General features: G+C 36.9%; 1 protein-coding gene across 6 annotated transcripts in view; it reads left to right on the top strand.

The window, feature by feature from the left end:
• The window catches only part of NFIB (nuclear factor I B), a 236600-nt gene that overhangs the window by 5956 nt on the left and 207246 nt on the right, over positions 1 to 23398 (top strand). For 5 of the 6 annotated variants that reach the window (XM_024126838.3, XM_024126835.3, XM_024126836.3 and 2 more), the window contains exon 2: positions 1136 to 1667. In XM_024126838.3, coding sequence (XP_023982606.1) covers positions 1136 to 1667 — 532 coding nt within the window. The remainder of the gene's footprint in view (positions 1 to 1135; positions 1668 to 23398) is intronic. The other variant, XM_024126837.3, reaches the window with a different exon arrangement.

The following is a 23398-nucleotide window of genomic DNA, read 5'->3' as shown; positions in this document are numbered from 1 at the left end:
AATTGTATTGATTCCACAAAAGCAGGGAGTGACCAGCAGTGCACTCCTGGTGTCACCCTGCCACTGCGTGCAGAGACACAAAGAATGTAAAGTTGGTGCCAAGTTGCCATTTTTCATTGTTCACCTCAGATTGATTTTTAAGGGGTTTAGAATAATTGCCACACTCATGTGATCGGTTAACAAATTAACTGACTCTGTGGGGCTTCAGACTCTATAGGAAAGCTGCCGGAAGAACATCTGAGTCAGTTTTGTTTCAACTTTAGAAACTTTTATTTAAAAATGCGAGAGCGTGTCTGTGGGTCTGTGAGAGAGTAGCAGCGTGTGTGTGTGTGTGTGTGTGTGTGTGTTGGGGGCCAGCGTTGCTGGTGGAGGGAGGGAATGCTCTGCTCAAAGTATGGAAACCTTCTGTTCAGGACACTGATACGACAAGCTGTGTCCTTTGCCCACTTTCCCTCACTGTATACCAGTTTCTCTAGTTACCACTCTTGGAATGGTGCTGTTTCAGTGTTGGAATGTTGGACGTTTGATAAGAAAATGGATCAAGTTTAATGGCGCATGCTCTTTGTGCCACCAGCAGCCTCTTGCTGAGAGCATGCTCCAAAAGCGGGAACTGTGTGGCATTACACTGAGCATCTATATGCTTTGTGTTTCTGTGCCACAGAGAAGAGAAATGAACTGTGGCATCGCTCCTGCCTTCTGAACAGCTCTGCTCCGATTAAAAAAAAAAAATCTCACTGTGTTCTTTGTAAAATGGTACTGCTTAGTGTTAGTTGGTCAATCAAATATTTAAATATTGAATTAGGTGCCAAGCATCTTGGTCGCTTACGTTTTAAAGAATGTAGGATACATGGTGGGAATGAGGGGGATGGGGCCAGAGTGGAAATACAAATATAAACCTTATTTTCTTTTTTAGGAGGGAGAATCAACCTGTGAGTTTTGGTGGAAAAGGGGCAGCTTGGCATACTTTATCTTCTTCTGGTCCTGCTATTTTGATAATTTTAAATAAGAAAAGAATGTTATTTTTATGCATAACTCTTGGTACCGAATTGGGAATGGGTTGTGGTCTGATGTTTTGGAGCCTTTAACAAACTAAACTGACTGTGTATGTCTTCTTTTTCCTCCTCATCTTCCACAGGATGAATTTCACCCATTCATCGAGGCACTACTTCCACACGTCCGTGCAATTGCCTATACTTGGTTCAACCTGCAGGCTCGGAAACGCAAGTACTTTAAAAAGCACGAGAAGCGAATGTCAAAGGATGAAGAAAGAGCAGTCAAAGATGAGCTTCTCAGTGAAAAGCCTGAAATCAAACAGAAGTGGGCATCCAGGCTCCTGGCCAAACTGCGCAAAGATATCCGCCAGGAGTACCGAGAGGACTTTGTGCTCACCGTGACTGGCAAGAAGCACCCGTGCTGTGTCTTATCCAATCCCGACCAGAAGGGTAAGATTAGGAGAATCGACTGCCTGCGACAGGCAGACAAAGTCTGGCGTCTGGATCTAGTCATGGTGATCCTGTTCAAAGGCATCCCCTTGGAAAGTACCGATGGAGAGCGGCTCATGAAATCCCCACATTGCACAAACCCAGCACTTTGTGTCCAGCCACATCATATCACAGTATCAGTTAAGGAGCTTGATTTGTTTTTGGCATACTACGTGCAGGAGCAAGGTAGGAGCAGATTGTTCTTTCTTCTAGCCCGGCACACACTGCCCGCAAACCCCACACAAGGAACACCTGGCTTGGGTTAGATGGTCCTGGAGGCGCCTAGGTCTCATTCACCTGCTCTGGGGAGAGTGGCATGCCCTCCTCCACTTGCTTGTCCATTGCCATGCACAAGCTATGGAAATAGACATGGAGCTTTCCTACCTGGATAGGCATGGATATTTAAAGACCACAAAGAGATGTGTTTTCAAGTGTCTTTGAAATAATACACTTTTTCAAAGACACAGAATAGTCCGAAAACTGTAGTTTATTACACTTCATTTTTTGTCCTCGGCTACATTCTTTACATCTAGTCATCTTTTCCCAGTTTGAAAATGTAACTTGATTTATGAATAGTCAAACCGTTCTTTAACAATCTTTGTATTAACCTCCTAACTAACGAGGTAGATCAACTTTGTTCACGAATCTAGTGCTATTGCCTTGAAAAAATAGAATTAACATTTCCTATTGCAGAATGCTTAAGATAGCCAGTATCAGAAAGTATACCTTACGTAGACCTAGATTTATTTAATTTAAATATTTCTATCAACACCTACTTTTGATTGTATAATATTCGTTGTAGATTAAAGGGATCATAGTTCTTGTCTAAATAATTTATGTTATAATATTTTCCCTGAGTGACTTGGGAACACTTAATATTGTTCGTTTACTTGAGTGTAAATTCATAAAACTTATCGAGGAGGGAAGTCGCAGCTCTCCTTACAGAACAAAAACAGAAAGTAGACTGGTTACACTGGATTAAAATAAATCTCAAAAAGAATGCAGAAACCGCATACCGTACCTATTTTAAAAAATCCTTGATAAAGAGAGTGGTATAAATGTTCCCTGAATGATTCAGGAATAGGTGATATATTTTGCTGAGTGTTTTCTGGGTTCATGAAACATGTTTATTATTTTTATTTTTCTTAATATATTTTCTTTAAGGAGGTTTAAAGAAATACTTCAAATAAATGTATTGGTATATAGATGTCCTTATATTAGCACAGTCCATAGTAAAACATTTTAAAAAACAACCTACCAAAAGTGGACTGTAGTTTAATCTGCCATAGGTGGTGGGTCATTTGCTAACTTGGCCTGGTGGTAGGGAAAGTGGCCTGCAGATAGCCAGGTGGCAGGCGGTTATCTGATATGTGTTATATAAGTGTGGAATTTAGTAAATGGTATGAACTTCATCATCATCCCAAAATATAAAATATCAGAATTACTCTTTTGACTCAGAAATCTAGGTACTTACTATGTGCTTTTGTCTTTGTATTTCCTTGGTATAGTTTTAGAGATATGCTTACAAGTCATTTAAAAATTTCTAGTTTGATTTTAAATAATGGTGCTTGATATCATACATTTGGAAATATTGTTTTTTTCATGAAAGGTTGCATTTACTATTTCTATACACTGCAAAATTAAAATCCAAGGAATGATGATTTGGGGAAAAATTTTTTTTTCCCCTGTGTGTCCCAAAATAAAAGCTCATTAACACATGACACTTAATTTGATTGACAGCTGTCTAGGAGGTGACATTTTTAAGGTGGGCTGTATATATGTGTTGGATTGACTGTCAGTGTGTTGTAACTCTGTCTTGAAAGTCAAGTCTGGAAGTAAAGTTGTAGAAAGTGGGTCATGTAACTTTTTAGTGCAGGGAGGGAAGGTTTGCAAGCACTTCACTGCTGCTCGCCTTTTAACTTGCTTGAAGGCTAGTCCTTGAGGTGTGCACGCATGTACATTCACTCCTGGGGCAGGCAGCCAACTCTCTTGGTTGATGAACTGACAATAAAGAACATATCCTTTGGATTTGTGAAGATAGATTGAAGAAAGAAAAATGCATACATGCCTTCTGCATTGCACCATCGGTCATGATAGTCATAAAGTTGTAAGCAACTCTTGCAGACCACATTTTCAGATAAAACATTGATTTTGTTGTTGTTTTTAGTCTCTCTTTTAAAAACCTTTTATTATTTTGCACTGTGCACCTAATTTATGTCTTCTGCTACCTGTGAGTGCACCATATCTTCTTAACATCTGTTGGCTCTTTCTTTGAAAAAGTCACATCAGGATGCTTTTGTGTTTTCCTTTTTTCAAAATTTATATCTTTTTCCTTTGGTCAAATGTAGGTTAATTATGTCATTTTGCAGTGCATTTGATTAAAGAAAGAATTTTACAGTATAAGTCTAGTCAGTCAGAGGGCTGCATATCTCCCATCGTGACTTTTTATTTCTCCTCTAAGTGCATGAAAACCCACTTAAGTATGTTTTATCAGTCAGGTGAAAAAGTATAATGAAAAACATGAAAGAAAACTCAGAAAAGAAAAATGTAATGTTTGCAACAGAATGAGCAATGGAATTACCTTTCCCCCCTTTTTTCTTTCTCTCCCCACTTCTAAACGACTGGGAGGAAAACATGAGAAAGAACAGAGAGAATGCCAAAGATGGTTGCCACTGGCACCAGGATTGGCATCAGACCCTCTTTGTTTAGCTCAGGATGCCTGTGATTTGTTAGTTGGCATCCGCATTGCAGTGTGGAGTGATGTTACAATATATTGACAATTTCCAGATCTAGAAATGTCAATAGTCCTCTTGGTTATTTATACAAGATCACAAACTGCATCTCTTCTGGAGGCTGAAATAAAGACCAACAAATAATAAAGTTCATTGTTGACCAACTTCCTATGCTTTTTCCCTCTTTCTCTTTTGGTTCAACCCACACTTTTTTTTTTTTTTTTTCCCATGCCCAGCAGCCTCAGCCTCATCTTTTTTTGAAATGTGGAAAGAGTTACTAGAGCTTTGACACAAGCTCTAGTGCTACATCTGCATCTGATACAGTTTTGGGGAGAATGTATGCATTTTGAAATCAGTTTTGATATATAGTTCATTAGACTTGTGCATCCCATGGCCGCAAGGCAGAATTTCTTTTAAAGCTAAATCTCTTTGTTATTCAGCCTCTTCTGTGCCTAGAGTCTGGTTGACCACAATTTAGTCCATTTTTGTATTGCTCCATGTTTAGGAAAGGGTCATGTTCAATATAGTCATTTATAAAATGATACCACCCCCCACTTTACCTAAAATATACACATCATGTGGGAGTCCCTGCGTTTAAATCCATAAAATCATTTGACGGTATTGATTCAGAGGGCTGCGCTTCGGCTGTTTCGTTGCTACAAGAACCGCCATTTTGTTTGTGAAGTGCCAGGCGAGGAGGAAAAAAAAGGCAGACACTGTGCTGGATGCCAATAATGGTTGCCAGTGGCACCGAGGTTGGCATCAGACCCTCTTTGTCTAGTTGCTGAATGCCTTTGATTCGTTGGTTGGCATCCGCATTGCAGTGGGCACACTGAAAAGTTTTTGACAATCCCTGAATGAAAGCTGCTTGCTTGTTTGCTGCAGCAAACCTTAGCTGATAGAAAACCCTTCCTTTTATCTTTTTTTTTTTTTTAGGTTTCTTTTTTTTTTTTTTTTTTTTTAAGATGGTGACAGATTAAAGGAAAAAACAGCTCTGAAGTGGCCTCCATTTTCCCCAAGATATTAAAGATGTCCAGTGATTCTTGGGCAGGTGGTACCTATTCCCCATATTGTCTTTGTTACTGCCTTCTTGAAAGCAAAGCAAAACAAAACAAAACAAAAACCAGGCAAGCTTCGCAGAGCACACCTTCCCGGGACAGAAGTATGCTGTAGGATGCTGGGTGTGCTCTGGGAAGGGTATGGAGGGCTAGCTGGCTGCAGTGACATGGAATGCGCTTGTCAGGACTGACTGTGGCTTTCAGTCACATCACTGCTTATTTCATAGGCAATTTTTATTTCCTTCAGTTTCCACACTTCCAAATTTTACAGTAATCCATTGAGAGGACCTTCCTATTTTTTTTCTAGTTAGTAATGTGTAACCGGGTAAACGTTAAAAAAAAAGAAATGAGAAAGCCTTCATGAGGAAACCTAATGTCAGGAAGACCAACCAAAAGGCTGAAATAATTTTGGTTGACGTTTCCTAGATGGTTTGAATTCATATTGCTTTCTGGTTAACCACCATTATCTCTTTAATTAATAAGAAGGATTAGCAGTGCTACCCAAAAGGCTGCACAGAAGCAAGTCTGGCCTATGGAGACGTTGAGTGGCCACACTGTGTCCTGTCTGAAGGGTGGTGTGGGGTAGGGGGCTGGGCTTTCTCTGAGGCAGGAAAGGGTTTTGAAGAAAGAGATGGGTCACAACACACTAAGATGTTTCAAGATCTCAAGAGAGAGTAACTGTTGTCATGAATTTAACAGATTCGAGTTTCAACTCAGCCTGACTGATTTTTGGACTGCGCTTTGCACTCCTGTTAAACATGTTTTGGAGTGCTGAAGAGGCCTGGAACCTCGTGGCTCTCATGAGAGAGGAGTTTTCTTTTTAGCCTTGTGGAATCCTTAAAATTGTGGATGGCAACTTCTGTTGTTTTATTGGTAACTGATATGATGATCAAAGTGCATTTCGACATTGTGAAAAACGTGACTTGTTTACAGGGGAAGTTGTAATCATTATTATTGTTTTTGAAATAAAATCCTTCCTGGTTGTCACATCTCATTAGGGAGGAAGCAAATGCTAAGAATTGTTTTCCTCCCTCAGTTACTGACTTTTAGAATCCTTTTGGATAACAATTATTTTTTTTATGAAAAGCTTAAGTAGATAATTGTTTGCAAGTTGACAGCATATTTTAACCTTTTAATAAATTTCACTTCATTTGCAGATATTTCCCATTATGGGGAAAAGGAAGCTTTCATAATCTGTTAAAACGAGGCTGCTCTCCAGGATGATTTGGTGTGCTTACATTGTGAAATGCTCAGAAAGCGTGACATTTGTATGCATGTTTGATTTAGGGGAACACTGTTAAGTTTTCCCATCTAGCGTCCTGTCCTTGACTGAACTTATGAACTCTAGTGCACACTTGTTTGCATTCTGGCTCTCGCACAATTCACCAGATAAAGAAGGGCTCTTACTGGCATGTCTTGCTCCTAGGCTTAATGAGACCTCTGCGGGAACATATATTGTAAGATGAGATAGGTAGCAATTTTCTCACCGATAACAAGAAAACACAGCCTAAGGGGCCAGAAGTTTGCCCTCTCTGCCATGATGTTCCTGCCCTGATAGCTTTGCTGGACAATTCAAGAGTTAAACTCTGAGGCCCCAGTTGCCAGCTGGGAAAGCTTGGCCTCTGTGTTCTGATATGGCAAACTAAGCTCTTGAATTGCTCTTAATATGATCTCACTTTTCAGAAGGAAAGGAGAGAGAGAGAGAGAGAGAGAGAGAGCGAGAGAGAGAGAGAGAGAAGAAGAGAGGGAGAGAGAGGTATATCATTTGTTATATCAATTATGATTTTCAAATATTTAAAAAGTATATAATGATCCACTTTTTGGAGGCAGCAAAGGTTGGTAAAATGTCCTGCTGACAGCATTGGATGTCACTCTCTGCATTATACCCTCTCACCGTATACACTGCACTACACATTTTGTAATGAAAAATATTCATCTAGATTACACGTTTGGATTTGCAAATTTAGTGCGCTATGCCTCTTGTGTGGGAAAATAACTCCATATGCAGAAGGACCAAAATGATGTTCATTATTCAGGAATCATGGTATTTTGGGGGAAAAGTGCAATGATAGGAGATGATGCTTAGGTCTCCCAAGGGGTGCTCCCTGACAGATACAGGGTGTGTGCCTGCAGACTCAGCTGGGCAGGAGCCATTGAGGAGGCCTGTTGCCACTACTTTAATTCTTTAAAGTTTCTGTGTTCTAAAGTGGTACCTAAGAGGTATATCCACACATAGCTGTACTATAGATTTGGTAGGATTTTTTATTACTTGTTTTTCCCCAAATTTGGAATTTACAAGGAAACTGCCAAAAGGAAATTAAAGTTTTAATTCTCCATTAACTTTTTAAAAAAATTAATTATTTTATTTATTTTTGGCTGTGTTGGGTCTTCATTGCTGCACGCGGGCTTTCTCTAGTTGGGGCGAGCGGGGGCTACTCTTCATTGTGGTGTGTGGGCTTCTCATTGTGGCGGCTTCTCTTATTGTGGACCATGGGCTCTAGGCGTGTGGGCTTGCTTCAGTAGTTGTGGCTCGCGGGCTCTAGAGCACAGGCTCAGTAGTTGTGGCACACGGGCTTAGTTGCTCCGCGGCATGTGGGATCTCCCCGGACCGGGGCACGAACCCGTGTCCCCTGCATTGGCAGGCGGATTCTTAACCACTGTGCCACCAGGGAAGCCCCCTCCATTAACTTTTTACTCTTAAGTTTGGCACTATAATTTGGAACAACAATCCAACATATCTAATGAGTAAAGTCTGTCTCATACACTTTCATTCTGCTTGACTGAACTGAAAAACTAGACCAGTGGGCTTAAAAAAACTGTTTTATGACACTTTTACTCCTGCCATCCCTGCCAACCAGTTGGAATTTCAGCACCTGAAGAGGGTGGAACCTAGTAGGAGCCTGAGCCAGAATTCTCTGGAATTCATAAAAGTTGAGATAAATAGGTTTTCACATCTGTCATCCCAGTGGCTTACATGATAACTGACTTTATAATCAAAAGAATCATTATTGCTTTGTTGGAAGGTTAAGGTTTCAGAGAGTGGAAGTAGCCTAAGAGGCACTCATTAAAATAGGGAATTATTAAATATATGAAAAAGATGGGCAAAGGCAAGGGTGATCCCTGGCTCTGAAACTAGTTTTAGGTGGAAGTGTCTCTTCAGTTTGTGAAAAGGTAGCATTTCCTAGTTTGAAGTTGAGGAACGTTGAACTTGTGACACTTGAGGAGTTTGTCCATGTATGTGCTGTGACACAGCAAATGATCAGCCAACGTTATGTTCAAAGCAGTTTTACAACCTTTTTTCCCTCCATCCTTGTGGCAGAGGAATAATTTTAGAAATCTCAAGGACTAGTGGTTATGTGATGGCAAACAGGAGTTATTACAGCAGCATGCCTCAGCGCCAAGCATAGCAAGAGGGGAGCTTCCTCTTCAAGCTCACTTTTCTGTGGCAGCGTGGTATGTCGTCTCATCTTAAAATACATTCTTGGGTCCTTGAACTCTAATTATGTGATGTGGTTAATTTCACTGAATTCCATTGTTGGGATTTGGCATAGAGAATAAATCACCAAACTGCAGAGAACTTGCAAACTTTAAGTGCATGTTGTGGAGGAGGGAGTCTGCGGGATTAGTTTCTATTAGACTGGATGGTATAGGATGTGAGGCTAATGGGACTTGAATGCTTGGGCTTTTGGGTTGTTATATTATTCAGAAAATTGGAAGAAATGGCCACCAATTAACCAATGAGGTGGAAAGACCTTGAGGCTGAATTGAAGGCCACACATACAAGAAAAAAATATCCTCCAAATTGCATCAAGCAATGTTCTAAGAGGGGAATGCAAACTATTCTTGTGCATAAATATATTGTTTATAATAAAACACTTAGATACACATATTCTCTCTGTATATGATGATAGTTTAAACAGGACAGCACTGATGAATCACAGACAAATTAAAGAACTCTGAATAAGAACTATATAATTGAAAATATGGGGTGATGGATGAAGTAATTTTACTAGCTGAGAGTTGCCTGGAGGTTGTTTATTTTCAGAATCCCATTTTAAGGCAGTTCAGAGCATGTAGGAAGTTATGGATGAAGCACAAATCAGTTGAAAATGGGATTTGTTTAAACAAGTGCAAAAAAAGAAAATAAGAATTGCTTTTGAGAAAAAATTCTTTAAATATATTGCAGTTTTAAAATTCTGGCTAGCGTCAACTCCATGTCTCAAAATAGAAAATTTAATAAATAGTATTGAGTTGAATTGTAAAATACATGTATCTCCCACAAAACTACACAAAAGCATTTAACAAGCATCAGTTCATAATTGTGACACTAATACATATTCTGATGCAGCATGAAGCTGAAGATTTTTTTTAAAACTTCATTTTTCAAAACTCACATTGAAAAATATACATGGAGAAATGTATTGCTGTTAACAGGGAATGGTAGAGCTTAGGACAAAAATCTGATCATAAGCACAGATGTTAAGATAGTTATTTGAAATAGGGTGTATTTTGTAATTCGTGTGAGTAGGGGATTACATTTGTGCCCATGTTAATAACCCGAGTATGTCAATATGAAGTCTGTACCCCTCTATTAGTGAATTCTGAAGTGTGAAAAATGTTCCTGCTTAGGACAACTTGTATTTTATTATTCTGACATCTGCAGTTTCTGGATGGATTACCTTAAATTTGCTATGCTATGTTAAAAGCCTTGTTTTATGAGGTTGGTCTCAGCTTCTGGCCTTAGTGTCAGGAACCCTGCTACGTGATGCAACTTGCCTTGTTAGGTTTAATTGACCAAAGCTGATGTGTTAAAACAATTCATTTGTGTTGTAACTTATGCCCTGGCTAACTTGCTACCTGAATCCTTTGACCTTGACTTGTCTGGGTCATGAAATGGCTGCAAGCTGTTTGACCTTTCTATTGTGTAGTAATGTCACTGTTTCCTCTTATTCTTTTATGGTAATAGCTGACAAAAAGCCCCAGCCCTGACTTTACACCCCAGTGGATTCCAGGCGTCCCTCCGCAGTAGTGATGTCTTCTGTTTGACATGGTCTAGCCGTAGAAGTGACTTTCTTTTGTTTGCTGACAGTGATGGGGGCAGATTTGCAGTCCTCCTTGCTCCAGGAGGTGGGGGGTAGTATTCTGGCATTTAGAGGGATTTGGATTTCTTCTGCTTAGATTTTCAGTTTCCGTGTTTTATGATTATTCATATCACCATTTCCTTTTCCCCTCTCTTCTGAGGTTGGCTTTTCAGCTTTTTATATTTATGGTTTCCTTAATAATTACTTTTCAACATTTTCGGCTGCTACAATAAAAATATTTTATTGTCACTATATAGGGTGAAACTGGTAAATTTAGTTATGCTTTGGATTAGCAATGCGTAAGTCCTAAAATGACTGACTTTTAAACTTCAGCTCTTAAACTTGTCTGGTATTGGAAAAAGCTGTATCCTAAACATGTAGGATTAAAACAAAATTTTTAAGAAAAGAGAGTCATGTTGTAACTTTACATAGTCCATCTTATAGTTTTAGGGGAAACCTATTCTTGTGATTTAGATAGCTAAATTTCAAAATATAGTGAACCATTGGTAAATTTGAAGCTTTTACGTCTTTGGGGACATTTGCCAGCATGTGAAATTCAATGTTTATTTTAACAAATATAAAAATTGTTTTTTCCCTTCTTTATGAAACCCTCCTATGCAAAAATAGAGAATTTTACCTCTGTTCTCTTCCGAAGCAGTGAAATAGTTTTATTTTTAAAATATTGGAAATGCCTTCTAAAATGTTAAAACACAGATATTTTTATCCTACCAAATTTTTCTTTGCCAAATATGACATTGTAGTTCATGATTTTTCCTATATTTGCCAGATTAAATATTTAAAATCCAAGCTGTTACATTTTATTTTTAAATTATTAGAGGGAAAAAAGGAAGTTTAAGTTAGAATGTGCATTTCCTTACTTGTATGTCCCATACTGTTTATCCATGTGTGTGGATACACTGACAGATGAGAGACAATGTGATCCAGGCACTGGAACCTTGGAAAAAAGCATGCAATTTTTCTATTCCTATTTAAAAAATATCTGAAATGGCAGGTGAGAGAGTTTTTCTTTTTCTTTCTTTCTTTTTTTTTTTTTTTTTTTTTTTGGTTGTTGCTGTTTTAAACTATTTTTTCCCCAGGAATGTTCACAAGATCAAGGAATTTAAATGCTTTTCAGCATTAATTGTGTTGATAATCCAGCATCCTGAGGATCCAAGGAAGAAAGGTAAATGAAACGTCTGATTTTAGTCAATAGCCTCAGTTTCTCTCTCCTGTCCATAAAATCCAATCTAGACTTGAAAACACCTCTCATGCCTTTCTGCTCATTCATTGGTGTTTTCAGTGGTGGAGTCCACAAAGAATCGAGTTTGGATGTGGTTAGTAGGCTAATGGGTCATATGCAGTGGGACTGTGATACAGGAACAGCGGCCAGCCCCCAAGGATTTAAAAAATGTCTGTGATTTCTTCCAGAAGTCTGCCTCAGTTCCTCCACTGAAATGATGTAAAACAAATCGCAGCTGCTGAGTTAAAGAGCCTAAGTTCCTGGATCATGTGTAATTGATGTATGTGTGTGTGTGTGTGTGTGTTTGTTGCAGAGTTGAAAAGAAGTGAAGGTAGAGAACAAAAGAGAGAAGTAGGGCCTAGATCTTTCAGGAATTACTTAAGAAGGATGGTTCATTCATAGATTGAGGAGTAAATAACATACCGTTTAAAATATTCTGTCAGCTTTGGATTTTGGATTCCTTCACAGCTGAGCACATCTCCCTTCTTCCTGCCTTTTAGTTTTTGTAGAACATAGAAAAATAAGTGCGTGAATCTGACATGTCTTCGTAGTCTTGGTTCTTCTCTTTATCAACTTTGTGACCTTGGCTACGTCACTTAAGCTCCACGTTCTTTAGTTTTCTGTTTTGTAAAATGAGGATTAGAATGCCCACTTCACAGGGCTGTTTTAGGATTACATGAAATAATTCATGTAAGTCAAAGCAATGATGTTATTAATAAGAGTGATTATTGCTCTTTATAAAGGAACATGGCATCATGTAGATATCCGGAGAAGATGCCCAATAGTGAAGAGAATGAGTGATTAATTAGGTGTTGCAGCAAGAGGTCATCAGTTAGTTTATGTGTATCTCAGGTGATAAGACACTCCAAAGAGAAAATGAAAGTCCTGATCACAGTGATGTGTATAGGTATTTCCTAGTAGGAACATGTTCCTAGTTGTGTATGGTTTTTATATCAACTTAAAGTAGAATTACTGTACAGTTTTAGCAGTCCTCTATGTCAGACTTATCAGAGAGTTAATTTCTTGATCAATCTAGGAGTCACTGAAAGGAAGGAGTAAAATAATTTTATTAGTTGGCTCTTTGAGTAAATAACTTTGTGTCAAATGAAGGGTGTAGTAGGAAGTACTTGTAATTCATTGTACTCCAGTGAAAACATAGGAATTTTAGTTATAAAAAAATGAAATTGCCAACATTTGGGAGAGCTACACTTATGTTTTAGATTTGGTTGGACAGAAGTGGTGATGATGTGGATTGGATTGTTCTAGAGGAGCAAGCTGCTGGTTTTTAGACTCAAGTCTGAAAGTGTCTTATTTAAAAATGATCCCTAGTTGGGTCAAAACTCAAAATGTCTCATTAGTTACATGAATTGTTTTCACTTTATTGCCACTGGACTCTTCCTCTTTAAGTCAGTCTTTCCCACTCGTCCTTTTTTATGGTGTTAAGAAAATTAATTAAATAATCTTTAGAGGAAAAAAGTTAATATTTCTTACTTAAAGTGATGTCACTTTTTCTAAGAACAACTGAAAGCCAAATGGGAAGTGGTTAAAACATCTTCTTCTTCTTCCCAAATTAGATTTGGGATTAGTGCTTGAGTTTTGTGGCTCTGGTTGGTTGGATCCGGTGGTCCTGAAGCCTCTTTTGTGGGCCAGATTTTCCTTGGGGAACCAGTCATGGTGCTTCTTGCCCATGGGCAGTGGGTTGCTCCTCTCACTTTGTACAGCAGATTTGCAAAGTGGACAGTTTAGCCCATACCCACAATCTCTACTAGGGAAATATCTTAAATCACATGTCACACTGATGCAGTGCAAAAAATTTCATATTCTTCTATGAAGCATTTTAATTATAATTATACTTAGGGTTTCTGGCCAGGAGTTAATAGGAAAAGTTATCTCGCTGTCTGTTAAAGGGTAACTAGGGTGTGCAGAAAGTAGAATCAGAACATTGATTAGCTTGCTTTGATTCTGGCACATAATTTTTAATAATCTGTGTCATGTCTTTTTGAGAACATACCTGGTGTTTAGTTGCTATTCTGTTCAAAATCAAGAAGCATGTATTTTATTTAGTACATAAAAAAGTACATCCAAAATTTTTTGACATGTGTAAACTGGATTGCTGTTGATGGCAGAAGGATTTAGTATTTTGTCCTTCTAATACATTTGAAAAGCTTTGTTTGCACTTAGGATTTAAAGTTGATATTGACCTGAAATGGTCAATATGCATTGACCATGTATGCAAATCGATGCATACATGATTCTTAAATACTGGTTGCCTTTCTTAGCCTCCTGGTGAAGCTAACATATTTCTTTAAATTTCCTGATGGTAAAGCATTAATATTTTTGGTTAAGACTTATAGTTATCATGTAACAGTATCTGTTCTATTTACAGTCTCCAAATAAGGGAAAAGCTGCTTATAGTAATATGAGGATCACTGGTCTTACAATAATTAAATAGACTTGTTATACTACATTAATCCCTTTTGGAACATTTGGAATGACTTCTTAGTACTGACAACACAGTATTAGGGCCTATAGATAATCTGCTTTTTGTATCCAACATTTGTATAATATAAAACATGTGTATAGAGAAACATATTTCAGGTTTAAGATGAGTTCATAGGAGGACAAAATAAAATTAAATTGGACTGTTAAGGAAAATGAATATGATTCTAAGTACTCATAAAATATGGAATTCATTTTGAGTTAGCATAGGTAGACAAATTGTTTTTCATAAGTTTTTGTTTTTTTGGTGAAGACCTTTTTTTGGGCTCTCAGAATAACTTTTTGGGATTTCCCTGGCGGTCCAGTGGTTAAGACTTCGCCTTCCATTGCAGGGGTTGTGGGTTTGATTCCTGGTCGGGGATCCCACGTGCCTCATGGCCAAAAAACCAAAACATAAAACAGAAGCAATATTGTTATAAATGCAATAAAGACTTTTAAAATGGTCCACATAAAAAAAAAATCTCAAAAAAAAGAAAAGAATCACTTTCCACCTGAGGTCCAAGATTTGCACATGACACACCAGATATATGCAGTATGAAATGGAAGCATTTGTTCAATCTAATATCCAGGAGGTGTGTTAACACCTTGTGAGCTGGTGTTTCTTGCTTGGTCCCTGCATTGATACAGCTATTTATTAATCCTGGAGAAAATGAAGCAGACCCAATTTCAAAGTCTGGTCCAATCTTGTTCTGTGTTTCATGGAAATGGTTTAAGTTAAGGACAGACTGGGCAGTCACTATTCAAACAGAATTATTACAGATTTGTTAAAGAGAGTTCTGAGTTAGGATTGTGTTTACATCTTCTGTTGTGGAAGCCCCATGAGGCATAATTTCCTCCTCTATGTGGGTTCTTTTATTTTTGTTGAGTTTTTCACACCCGGGGATGTGAATTCCACCTTGGGTGTTCCAGTTACAGGGAAAAAAATTTGTGAAGGATGTAGTATTAGTTCAATTCTGGGGCAGATTGCATGCATATGTACAGAGTACCATGGAAGTGCTGGGATTATTGAGTGGTTTGCAGCCATTTTAGAACATGTGCCTGGGACCAGCTAACACATTGTCAGGGAAAACATGATGTAGCAACAATATTAGATCATGCAAATGAGACTACTGAATAGTAATAGTTATGGGCAATATTTTGGAAAACACTGATTAGTGACAGTTTTATTACAGCAAATGTATGTATCAAGTCCCCAGATTTCATTGTAATGCACTGAAAACAGATGTCAAAGTGTCCCAAACAGAATTTCATGGTTAATCTACATATTGCATGGAAAGTACAAACAAACCATTTAGAATTCTGTTATTTAATCCTTTTAGAAGGAATGAAAATATACAATTTAGATTTACTCCATTCTTTCTTTTAATTTCAGTTTTTGTTTCCTAGGGGCTGGTGATAAATTATTTTTTTTCTTTGCTATTTTCTTAAGATGCATATGGGAGAAGACATATCTACATATGGACATGGTTTTACTTAACATACTTTGAACTGTAAGTTTCTGAACATAAGGTCTTTGCATTAAAAAAAAAAAAAGGCTCTAAATTATTTAGTGACCTGGTAATGGAATTACCTTCTTCTATTCCTTTGTTTACTGATGTAGAGTTTCACTCTATGCCACATAGTGACTGAAGCAGCATGCTGAAGCGGAAGGGAGGAAAATTGGTAGCCCTCCCTCCTGCAAGTACCTGGGAGACTTGGGGCCTCTCAGTGACTCAGTTTCTTTATGTGTCAAGTGACAGAGTTGGCCAGAAGACTTCCACTATCCCTCTTAGCTCCAGCATCTTAGGAATTTGGCTTCTGGTTACCCCGGCAGGGGGAAGATCCCCTTCACATTAAGCAATATTTAATGAAGTTTAGCATACTCTTGTTAAATCTGGGATTTTAATACGTTTTATTTATTAAAGAGAAATAGAAAATGTGTAACTTGACTCTTGAGTAACACTTTCATGTTGCTCAATTCAGAGTCCAATAGTCAAATCATTTGGTTCAATCTAGATAAAAAGCTTGCTTTTTAAAGAAAGAGGTCTTTAACTCATAGATTTTTAGAGCTGGAAGAATCCCTAGAGACCTTCTCACTTTACAGCTGTGGGTACTGAGTCTAAGAGAGGCCCAAAGCCACTTTGGTTGTTTGCATTAGTTTTACTGCTACATGAGCATAAATAAGCATAAATAATTAAAAGTGTTATTTTGTGAACATAGCAGCAAGTTTTTTTAGGTACAAAGAGAAAAATTGTGATTAAAAGATATGTGTTAGCATTTGTAATTTATTGAAATCAATTGATTCAAGAGTTCAGTTTTTTTCTTTTATAGCTTTTCATAGGATATATTCTATTGAAGTCACCCTATAGCTATGGTCTTCATGAGAATGACTATCTTTATCTTTTTCAGTAGGTGAAAAAAACTGTTTAAGTTATGGTCAACTAATATGGATTTGATCGTAGTTGGAAAACAGAAAGGATCCATTAAAAATGTACTGCCAGATTTCCAGTAATCATTAAAGGTCATGTTTGAGACTGGTTGTAAGAAAAACTTTTTTTTGAAATTCAGGTATTGGAAGAAAAAATGGGAGCTGGTTATGAGGAGCTGATTTAAGTTCTGCTTCCTGGATGTCTACAATTTTCAGATTAGCTTGATAATTACTATGTCTCCATTTTCCTTTGTGTGGTGTATATCTCTCATCTTAGTTTAAAAAACTGCTTTTTTTTCCAGTTTAAAACAAACATTCATATGCTTTCTTTTATTTGAGATGTTTCTAAGAATTTTTTCTTAGTTTAATTTTAGAAACCAAAACATGTTAAATTCACAAGGGGCATTCAATTTTAAAAGGAAACTTTCAGTGAATCCTTTTGCTAAGGTAAGAATTCTTTTATAACATGAAAGATTTATCTGTAAATTATATGAGTGTCCTGTAATGTTCTTATGTATATCAAGGCACCCCTGAATATAGCAGAGATTAACAACTTTTAAAGCAGAGATATTAGCAGTATTAGAAAAAGTTTAATATCAGCTACTTTTAGCAGCTAACTTCTGGTTTGAGAGTTTATGAGGAAAGCTTGAAAGCATGTTTTAAAGGCACAATGGTAGATGGAGAAATAGATGAGTAAAAGTAGGGTATTATGTAAGTGCATGACAGCAAAATCAGTAGAAATGTTGTGGGAGCACATTATAAAATAGATAATAAGTATTTATGGAATGAATGAATATAAATTACTTAAACTGAATATAGAACATTAGGGGCAAATCAGACAACTGTTACTGTGGTAATTTAAAAGTTCCTCAAACTGGGAAGAACTGATGTTTACTGAGACTTGTTTTGTTTTCTTTTATATCCCAGCTGGTGACTGGTCACTGTATAAGAAGTGTCTGTATCTTATATGTGCTTTAAGTTTCAGGAATGAGTAAAATAAAACCATATGAAGTGTAGTATCTGTGTTAGCAATAGAACATATTCTAGAATCAAGCTGTGGCTTTAAATGTTTGTTTTACTGTTATTCACTATGTGGTTAGGTAAATTGCTTATATTTTCTAAGATTCAGTTTTTTGAGCTGTGCAGTGGGTTGTGAGGGTGAAATGAGAAAATATTTGTGCGGTGCTTAACACCATGCCTGTCATATTGCAGATACTCAGTAAGATGTTTGCAATTATTGCTATGACTTGATCTCCCTTTTGTGGGGCAGAGCATTAAATTAGGGACAGTATTCTGCCAAAAGTAGGAAGAAACATATTATGATAGCAAAAATTAAAATATTTTAGTTTCTATGTAATGTCTCAAAATTGATCCATAAAGAAATGAACGATATAGAAACACAGCGAATCATAGATTTGCTCATTTCAGTATCTGTAGGTGACTGAAGGAAATAGCCTTTCCTAGGAGCATAAAGACATGCTGGATTCCTGTTTAAATTTCTGCTTAGAATCCAGTATACATTATCCATTTTTCATAAGGCTTTTCATTTGGGTTATAAGGAAATCTCAGACATAAACATAATCAGAAAGAAAAAAGAACATATCTGTAACTGTTGCTTAGCAGGGAATACCTGAGGCACTGGTATTTTATGCAGGAAACCAAGACTTTAAAATCCCATACCTTTTCATGGGCTCAAATGGTGATATATATTTTTTCTCCTTTGTGTCTCTGATAGCGCTGAATTATAGTCCCGCAAAAAGCTGAGAAGAGAGATCTTAGTATTTTGTGTAAGATTATTTTCTGAAGAATAATTTTTGACTGCTTTGTCTTATTCATTAAAAATACATTACATAATTTAAAAAAATCATTTCACTGACGTATATTTTAAGTGCCTAAAAAATTTTGGTGTTGGCAAGTTTTCCTCAATAGTTATTCGGTAATAATCTTTATCCTGTTATTATTCATTTGACCAGTCATTATTAGGTTTTCCTGAAGAGTGTGTGTGTGTGTGTGTGTGTGTGTGTGTGTGCGTGCGTGTGTGTGTGTACGTAGATATGGTACATTAATTCTTTTTATTTGGTGTGTGATTAATATGATTCTGCATATATCATATAGTCGGGAAAGTGGACACGTATGGATTTATTTAAATGTATCTTTCAAGGAAAATATAAAACACTTGATATACCGGTGAAAAACAGTTGAGAAATGCATTTATTGAGTGGGAGCTCTGTACTAAGCATTTCAATATTTTAAAGGGTTAGGAAAAAATAGTGAAAATATAGATGACCTTTCCCAAATAATTTATCAGTAGAAAAGAGAGGATAATGGTCACCTGTAGTGAGAGAAACAAAAATGACCAAGATAGTGGAAAAAGTATACAACTAACTAATGGTCTCACCAACTACTATATATAGTTGGATTTGCCTAGCTCTCTGGGTGGAGACCCTGTGGGACTGCACTGGAAAGGTCACAGAGAGGAGGTGAATCTCAAGCAGAGTTTTCTCAGGGGTTATATAACAAAAAAAAACCAAAATGAGGTAGATAACCAAGAATCTGCATCTTATATAAATGAATTCTATTTGGCAATGACATATACTATATGAGAATTATATATTTTATTATTTTGGTAGGCTAACAGATTTGGTGTTTTTAATAATTTATTAGTAAGGGAAAAAGCTAATAGTAAGTTGTAACCCAGATGCTAAAATACTCAATACTAAATGGCTTTGATTAATTAATCTCTTTTTTAGGGTAGATAATAGTATTCTAATAATTCTAATTAAACAACATTATTCTTATATATAGCTTAGCTTCAGATTTCAGTGTAATCCTGTATACATTGTTTAAAAATGTTTTATTTAATATCTTTTAAATTTATCTAATAATTTGTTTTAGATATTTTAGAATTGAGAAGATAATTCTATAGGCAGTTAAAAAATCTGGAAAGCAGAATATGCTGCAAAAATATTTTGTTTAAAATATACTCTAAAGTTAGCTGAATTCAGTTTCGTGTCCAGTTTATATCACTATTATTATTATTATTTTAAAAATCAAGTGTGGCTCTCCAACTCACTAGAAACAAAGAATTGTTTCAGTGTGATGAGATATGTTTTATAGTCAGGCTGAAATATCTGATCTGATGCAAACTTATACTTTTTTTTACTAAGAGCAATGGATCGATACAGTGACACACCCAACAATAAAATAACACCCAGCTTTATATATTGAATTTTCCTAATATAGTTTGCTCTCTGTAAATGATACCTATTCTAGAATATAATGTTTCCTCATAGAAAATTAGAGAAAAAAATCTAAATGAAAACTTTGATAATCCTTTGGCTGTAGCTGTAACATAGGTAACTTCTTTAAACTAGCTTTCAAGCCTTAAAGTTTACCAGGCTTAACCCCTGAAGAAAGAATTGAATCCAGTGTGTGAAATGCTGAGTTCCTGTATGCTTCCTCACCTCCTCAGACAAATAGATGTGAATATAAGTTCTTAGAGGGCAGTGATCTTTTTTTTTTTTTTTTTTTTTTTTTTTTTGCGGTACGCATCAGCAGGCGGACTCTCAACCACTGCGCCACCAGGGAAGCCCTCAATTTGCCATTTTATGATGGCATTTTAAAGCCATTCTCCTATCTACATACAAGTTGCTTAGTCATTCAGCAAATATTCATTGAGTATCCACTGTGTATCAGGTACTGTGCCGGGTATGGGGATTTCAATACAGAGAAGACGAGCATTGTACTAACTTTTCAATAGGGAAAGACAATTTAAGAGGAATCATCCGATGTTTATTATTATTTTTCTTAACTGAAAAGTTGCTATTAGCTGCTTAATCAACACTTGTGGAAAGAGTAATGTTAGTGATTATCATCTGAAGGAAATGACTTAGAAAAACTTGTGACAATTTCTGAGAAAACAGTGAGACCATGAGAATAGATGATTTTGATGAACAAGCATGATTTTTTCATCTGTATGACAAAAAATAGTTTTGTCGGGTACATATGGTAATAACAAGCATGTTCTATGACCTCTTACAGCGTGTAGCTTTTCTTGCAGGAAATTGAAAACATGTCAGGATGCCTGCCTTTCTGAGCTCTGGCCTCGCTCCTCACTCTGGCCTAGCCCTAGCCATTGCACTGGGCTCTGAGCAGCATTAGTACCACTCAGAGGTGAGAGAATCAGGAACAGTAGTGAAGCTTGGAGGAAGAGTGAGTACGCGTTAGGCTTCGCGATGATGATGGCAATTAATAGAAGAAACAGAAGAATGGAAGTGTGGCATTGGAGGTACACTGAGTAATTTCTCCAGCTCCTCAGATGTCAGCAGATCTGTTGCAGATTTTGCAGCTAACATGGCAGCCTGAGAGGTGACTGTGATTTTGGAGGAAGTGACTTGGAAGCACAGGGAGTTGGAATTTGCTGGAAGGAGCCATGAAAACAGTGTCATAAGTTTGGAATTGGCAGTACTGAGCCTAAAACTCTGTTTTTATCATTTTTAGCTGTACGACTCTCAGCAAGTGTTTTAAAGTTCCCGAGGCTCCATTTCTTCTGTGTAAAATAGGGATAGTAATCTTAAAAGCTTTTAGTAGGGCTAAATGAGTTAATGACTTGGAAAAGGTCTTGCCTAGCGACTTCAGCCTCCACAGATAGTTTGAGTAAAGGAAGGTAGGATTTTCTAGGCTGTGGTGATTTTCCACTATGCTTTTTAGTATATAGTTGTTCAGCTAACACTTAGTGAGCACTTACTGTGTATCAGGCATTGTTTTGAGAGATTTATCTGTGTGACTTGTTTCTCCCTCCTTAACCATGTGAGGTACTTTACTGTCCTTTCACAAATGAGAACTCTGTGGCCTAGTTTAGTGACTCAGAGCAAGTTTAAACCCGTGTAGTTTGTCTCTGGAGCTCTTTCTTAACCCTACTTCTAGACGGTGAAGTTACTCTATTCACATTAAGGCAGAAGGAATAAAAGAAAATGTTATAGAGTGAGGAATAATCTCTGCATGTTAAAAAGATAAACTCATTTTAACTTATTCACACATTTTTAAAAGGATTGAAATGATCATTTATTTTATCTTTGACTTGTAAGTTGTTTCTTTCAATTCTGAATAATTAATTCTGATATAGAAAGTAAAAGTTATAGTGATTTCCAAGCCAGTCTTTTCTTCTAAGCTAAGCAGTCTTTCTCATTTGTTGTTTCCTCTTATTCTAGTGTGCTTTTGTATGAGACCCTGAAATTGGATGTGTTTATTGTGTAGACCACAAAGGATACATAGGGAAGATAAAACAGCCTTAAAGAGAGGATTAAGCAAGTCAAGAGCCATACATGGTAATCCAATTCTTCAAGAATAGGCATCATGGCCTTTATGATTGGTTTATGATAAAAACCCGCCCTACTTTACTCATGCCATGCTAAACTAATGGTTTTCTTTACAAGTCTCAGAATATTTTTTCTTCTGTCATTATTATTTGTTAGAAGAGCTGGGACATTTTTCTCAGGTTCATTGACGTTTGCTTACATCTGAGTAAATTTACTCTGGGTTCCTTCTGTGATGAGAGTTTTCTGAAGAAAATAGGTACGTGAACGAAGGACAGGTATTTTGATTTCCATTATAGTTTCTTTGTAGAATTTTTCTAAACAGAGACAAAACTATTTTTGAATTTTTGGTGCCTGCTTTGTGGATTATTTAGATCAGAGGTTATGAGATTTGTAAATCATCCTAGGGTTTGCAGAGCAAACACTCCTCCATCCCCTATTCCTATATGTTTCATTGACCTTTTGGTTCAATGGATTCATTTCCTTTTTAGATAAGACAGTGAGACTTTGAGAAGGATAATGTGATGGAAGGATCCAGAAATGACTCTGCTTTCTCTTCAGAAAACACAGGGATCCCTCTTATTATTGCTGCTTTATTATTATGGTAGTAATAATTGGTACTGATAGTAGCAGTAACAAAAATAACTACAGTGTGTTGAGAATGTCCTGTGTATCACATGAATTATTTAATGTAATCATCATAGTTACCCAAAGAAGTAGGTATTTTATCATCATTTAATAAATGAAGAAGTTGAGGTTAAATATGTTGAATAACTCTCCAGTCAGACAGCAAGTAAGTGACAGAGAGCTAAGTTTTGAACCCGTGACTGTCCCCTTCACATCTCATATTCCCAACTTCACTACTACTACTTCTCCATTTAAAAAGCCTGTTCTTTAATCATCTCCGAGTAGAACAATTTCTTTTATTAAAGGGTCTTTCTTCATTTTCAAGGGATGTCAGTTGCATTTTATAATCATGTATACCTGTCAGTTAAAGAGCTGTCACCAAACCTGAGTGTGGTCCTTCCTGCCTAGAGTAAGAAATAATTACATACATTTTTTCTGTCCACTGTAAATATTTCTTCTTTCTAGCTGCCTAGATGTGCATTGGTTTGTTCCTCAGACACTGCTGTTCTGTCCCTCAGTGAGCAACAAGTGACAGAAATTTCTCTGGTGTTCTTAGACATTGTCTCAAAACATTTAAACATGTTGGCTTTATATATTTGCCCCAAACATGAATGTAGATACTTTTCTCTTCCTATTCCTTTGATTTCTTTTCAGAGATACTTTATAAAAAGACCAGTGAAGGCCCAGGCTGAATCAACTTGAGTTCGTGCAGCCCTGAACACCATCGGGACTGCTCTTGCCCTGAATGAGGAGTCCATTGTCCTCCAAGACATTATGTTAAAGCCCTTAACTGTGAACTTTCAGTCAAGATGCTAGACTTGCCAGTTAGTTACACAGAAACTATTCTGTCTGGGCTGGAATGTGGCAGTTAAGACAGGGGAACTTTGATCTTCAAGATAAAGTGGGTACAGACACTAGTGCACTGTTGCCGTTTCACCACAGTTTTAATTTGTATAGT

This window comes from Physeter macrocephalus, chromosome 9, assembly GCF_002837175.3.
Source record: "Physeter macrocephalus isolate SW-GA chromosome 9, ASM283717v5, whole genome shotgun sequence".
Taxonomy (NCBI): Eukaryota; Metazoa; Chordata; class Mammalia; order Artiodactyla; family Physeteridae; genus Physeter; species Physeter macrocephalus.
Note: the sequence above shows the minus strand (reverse complement) of the source record. Positions and strands in the feature narration are given on the sequence as shown.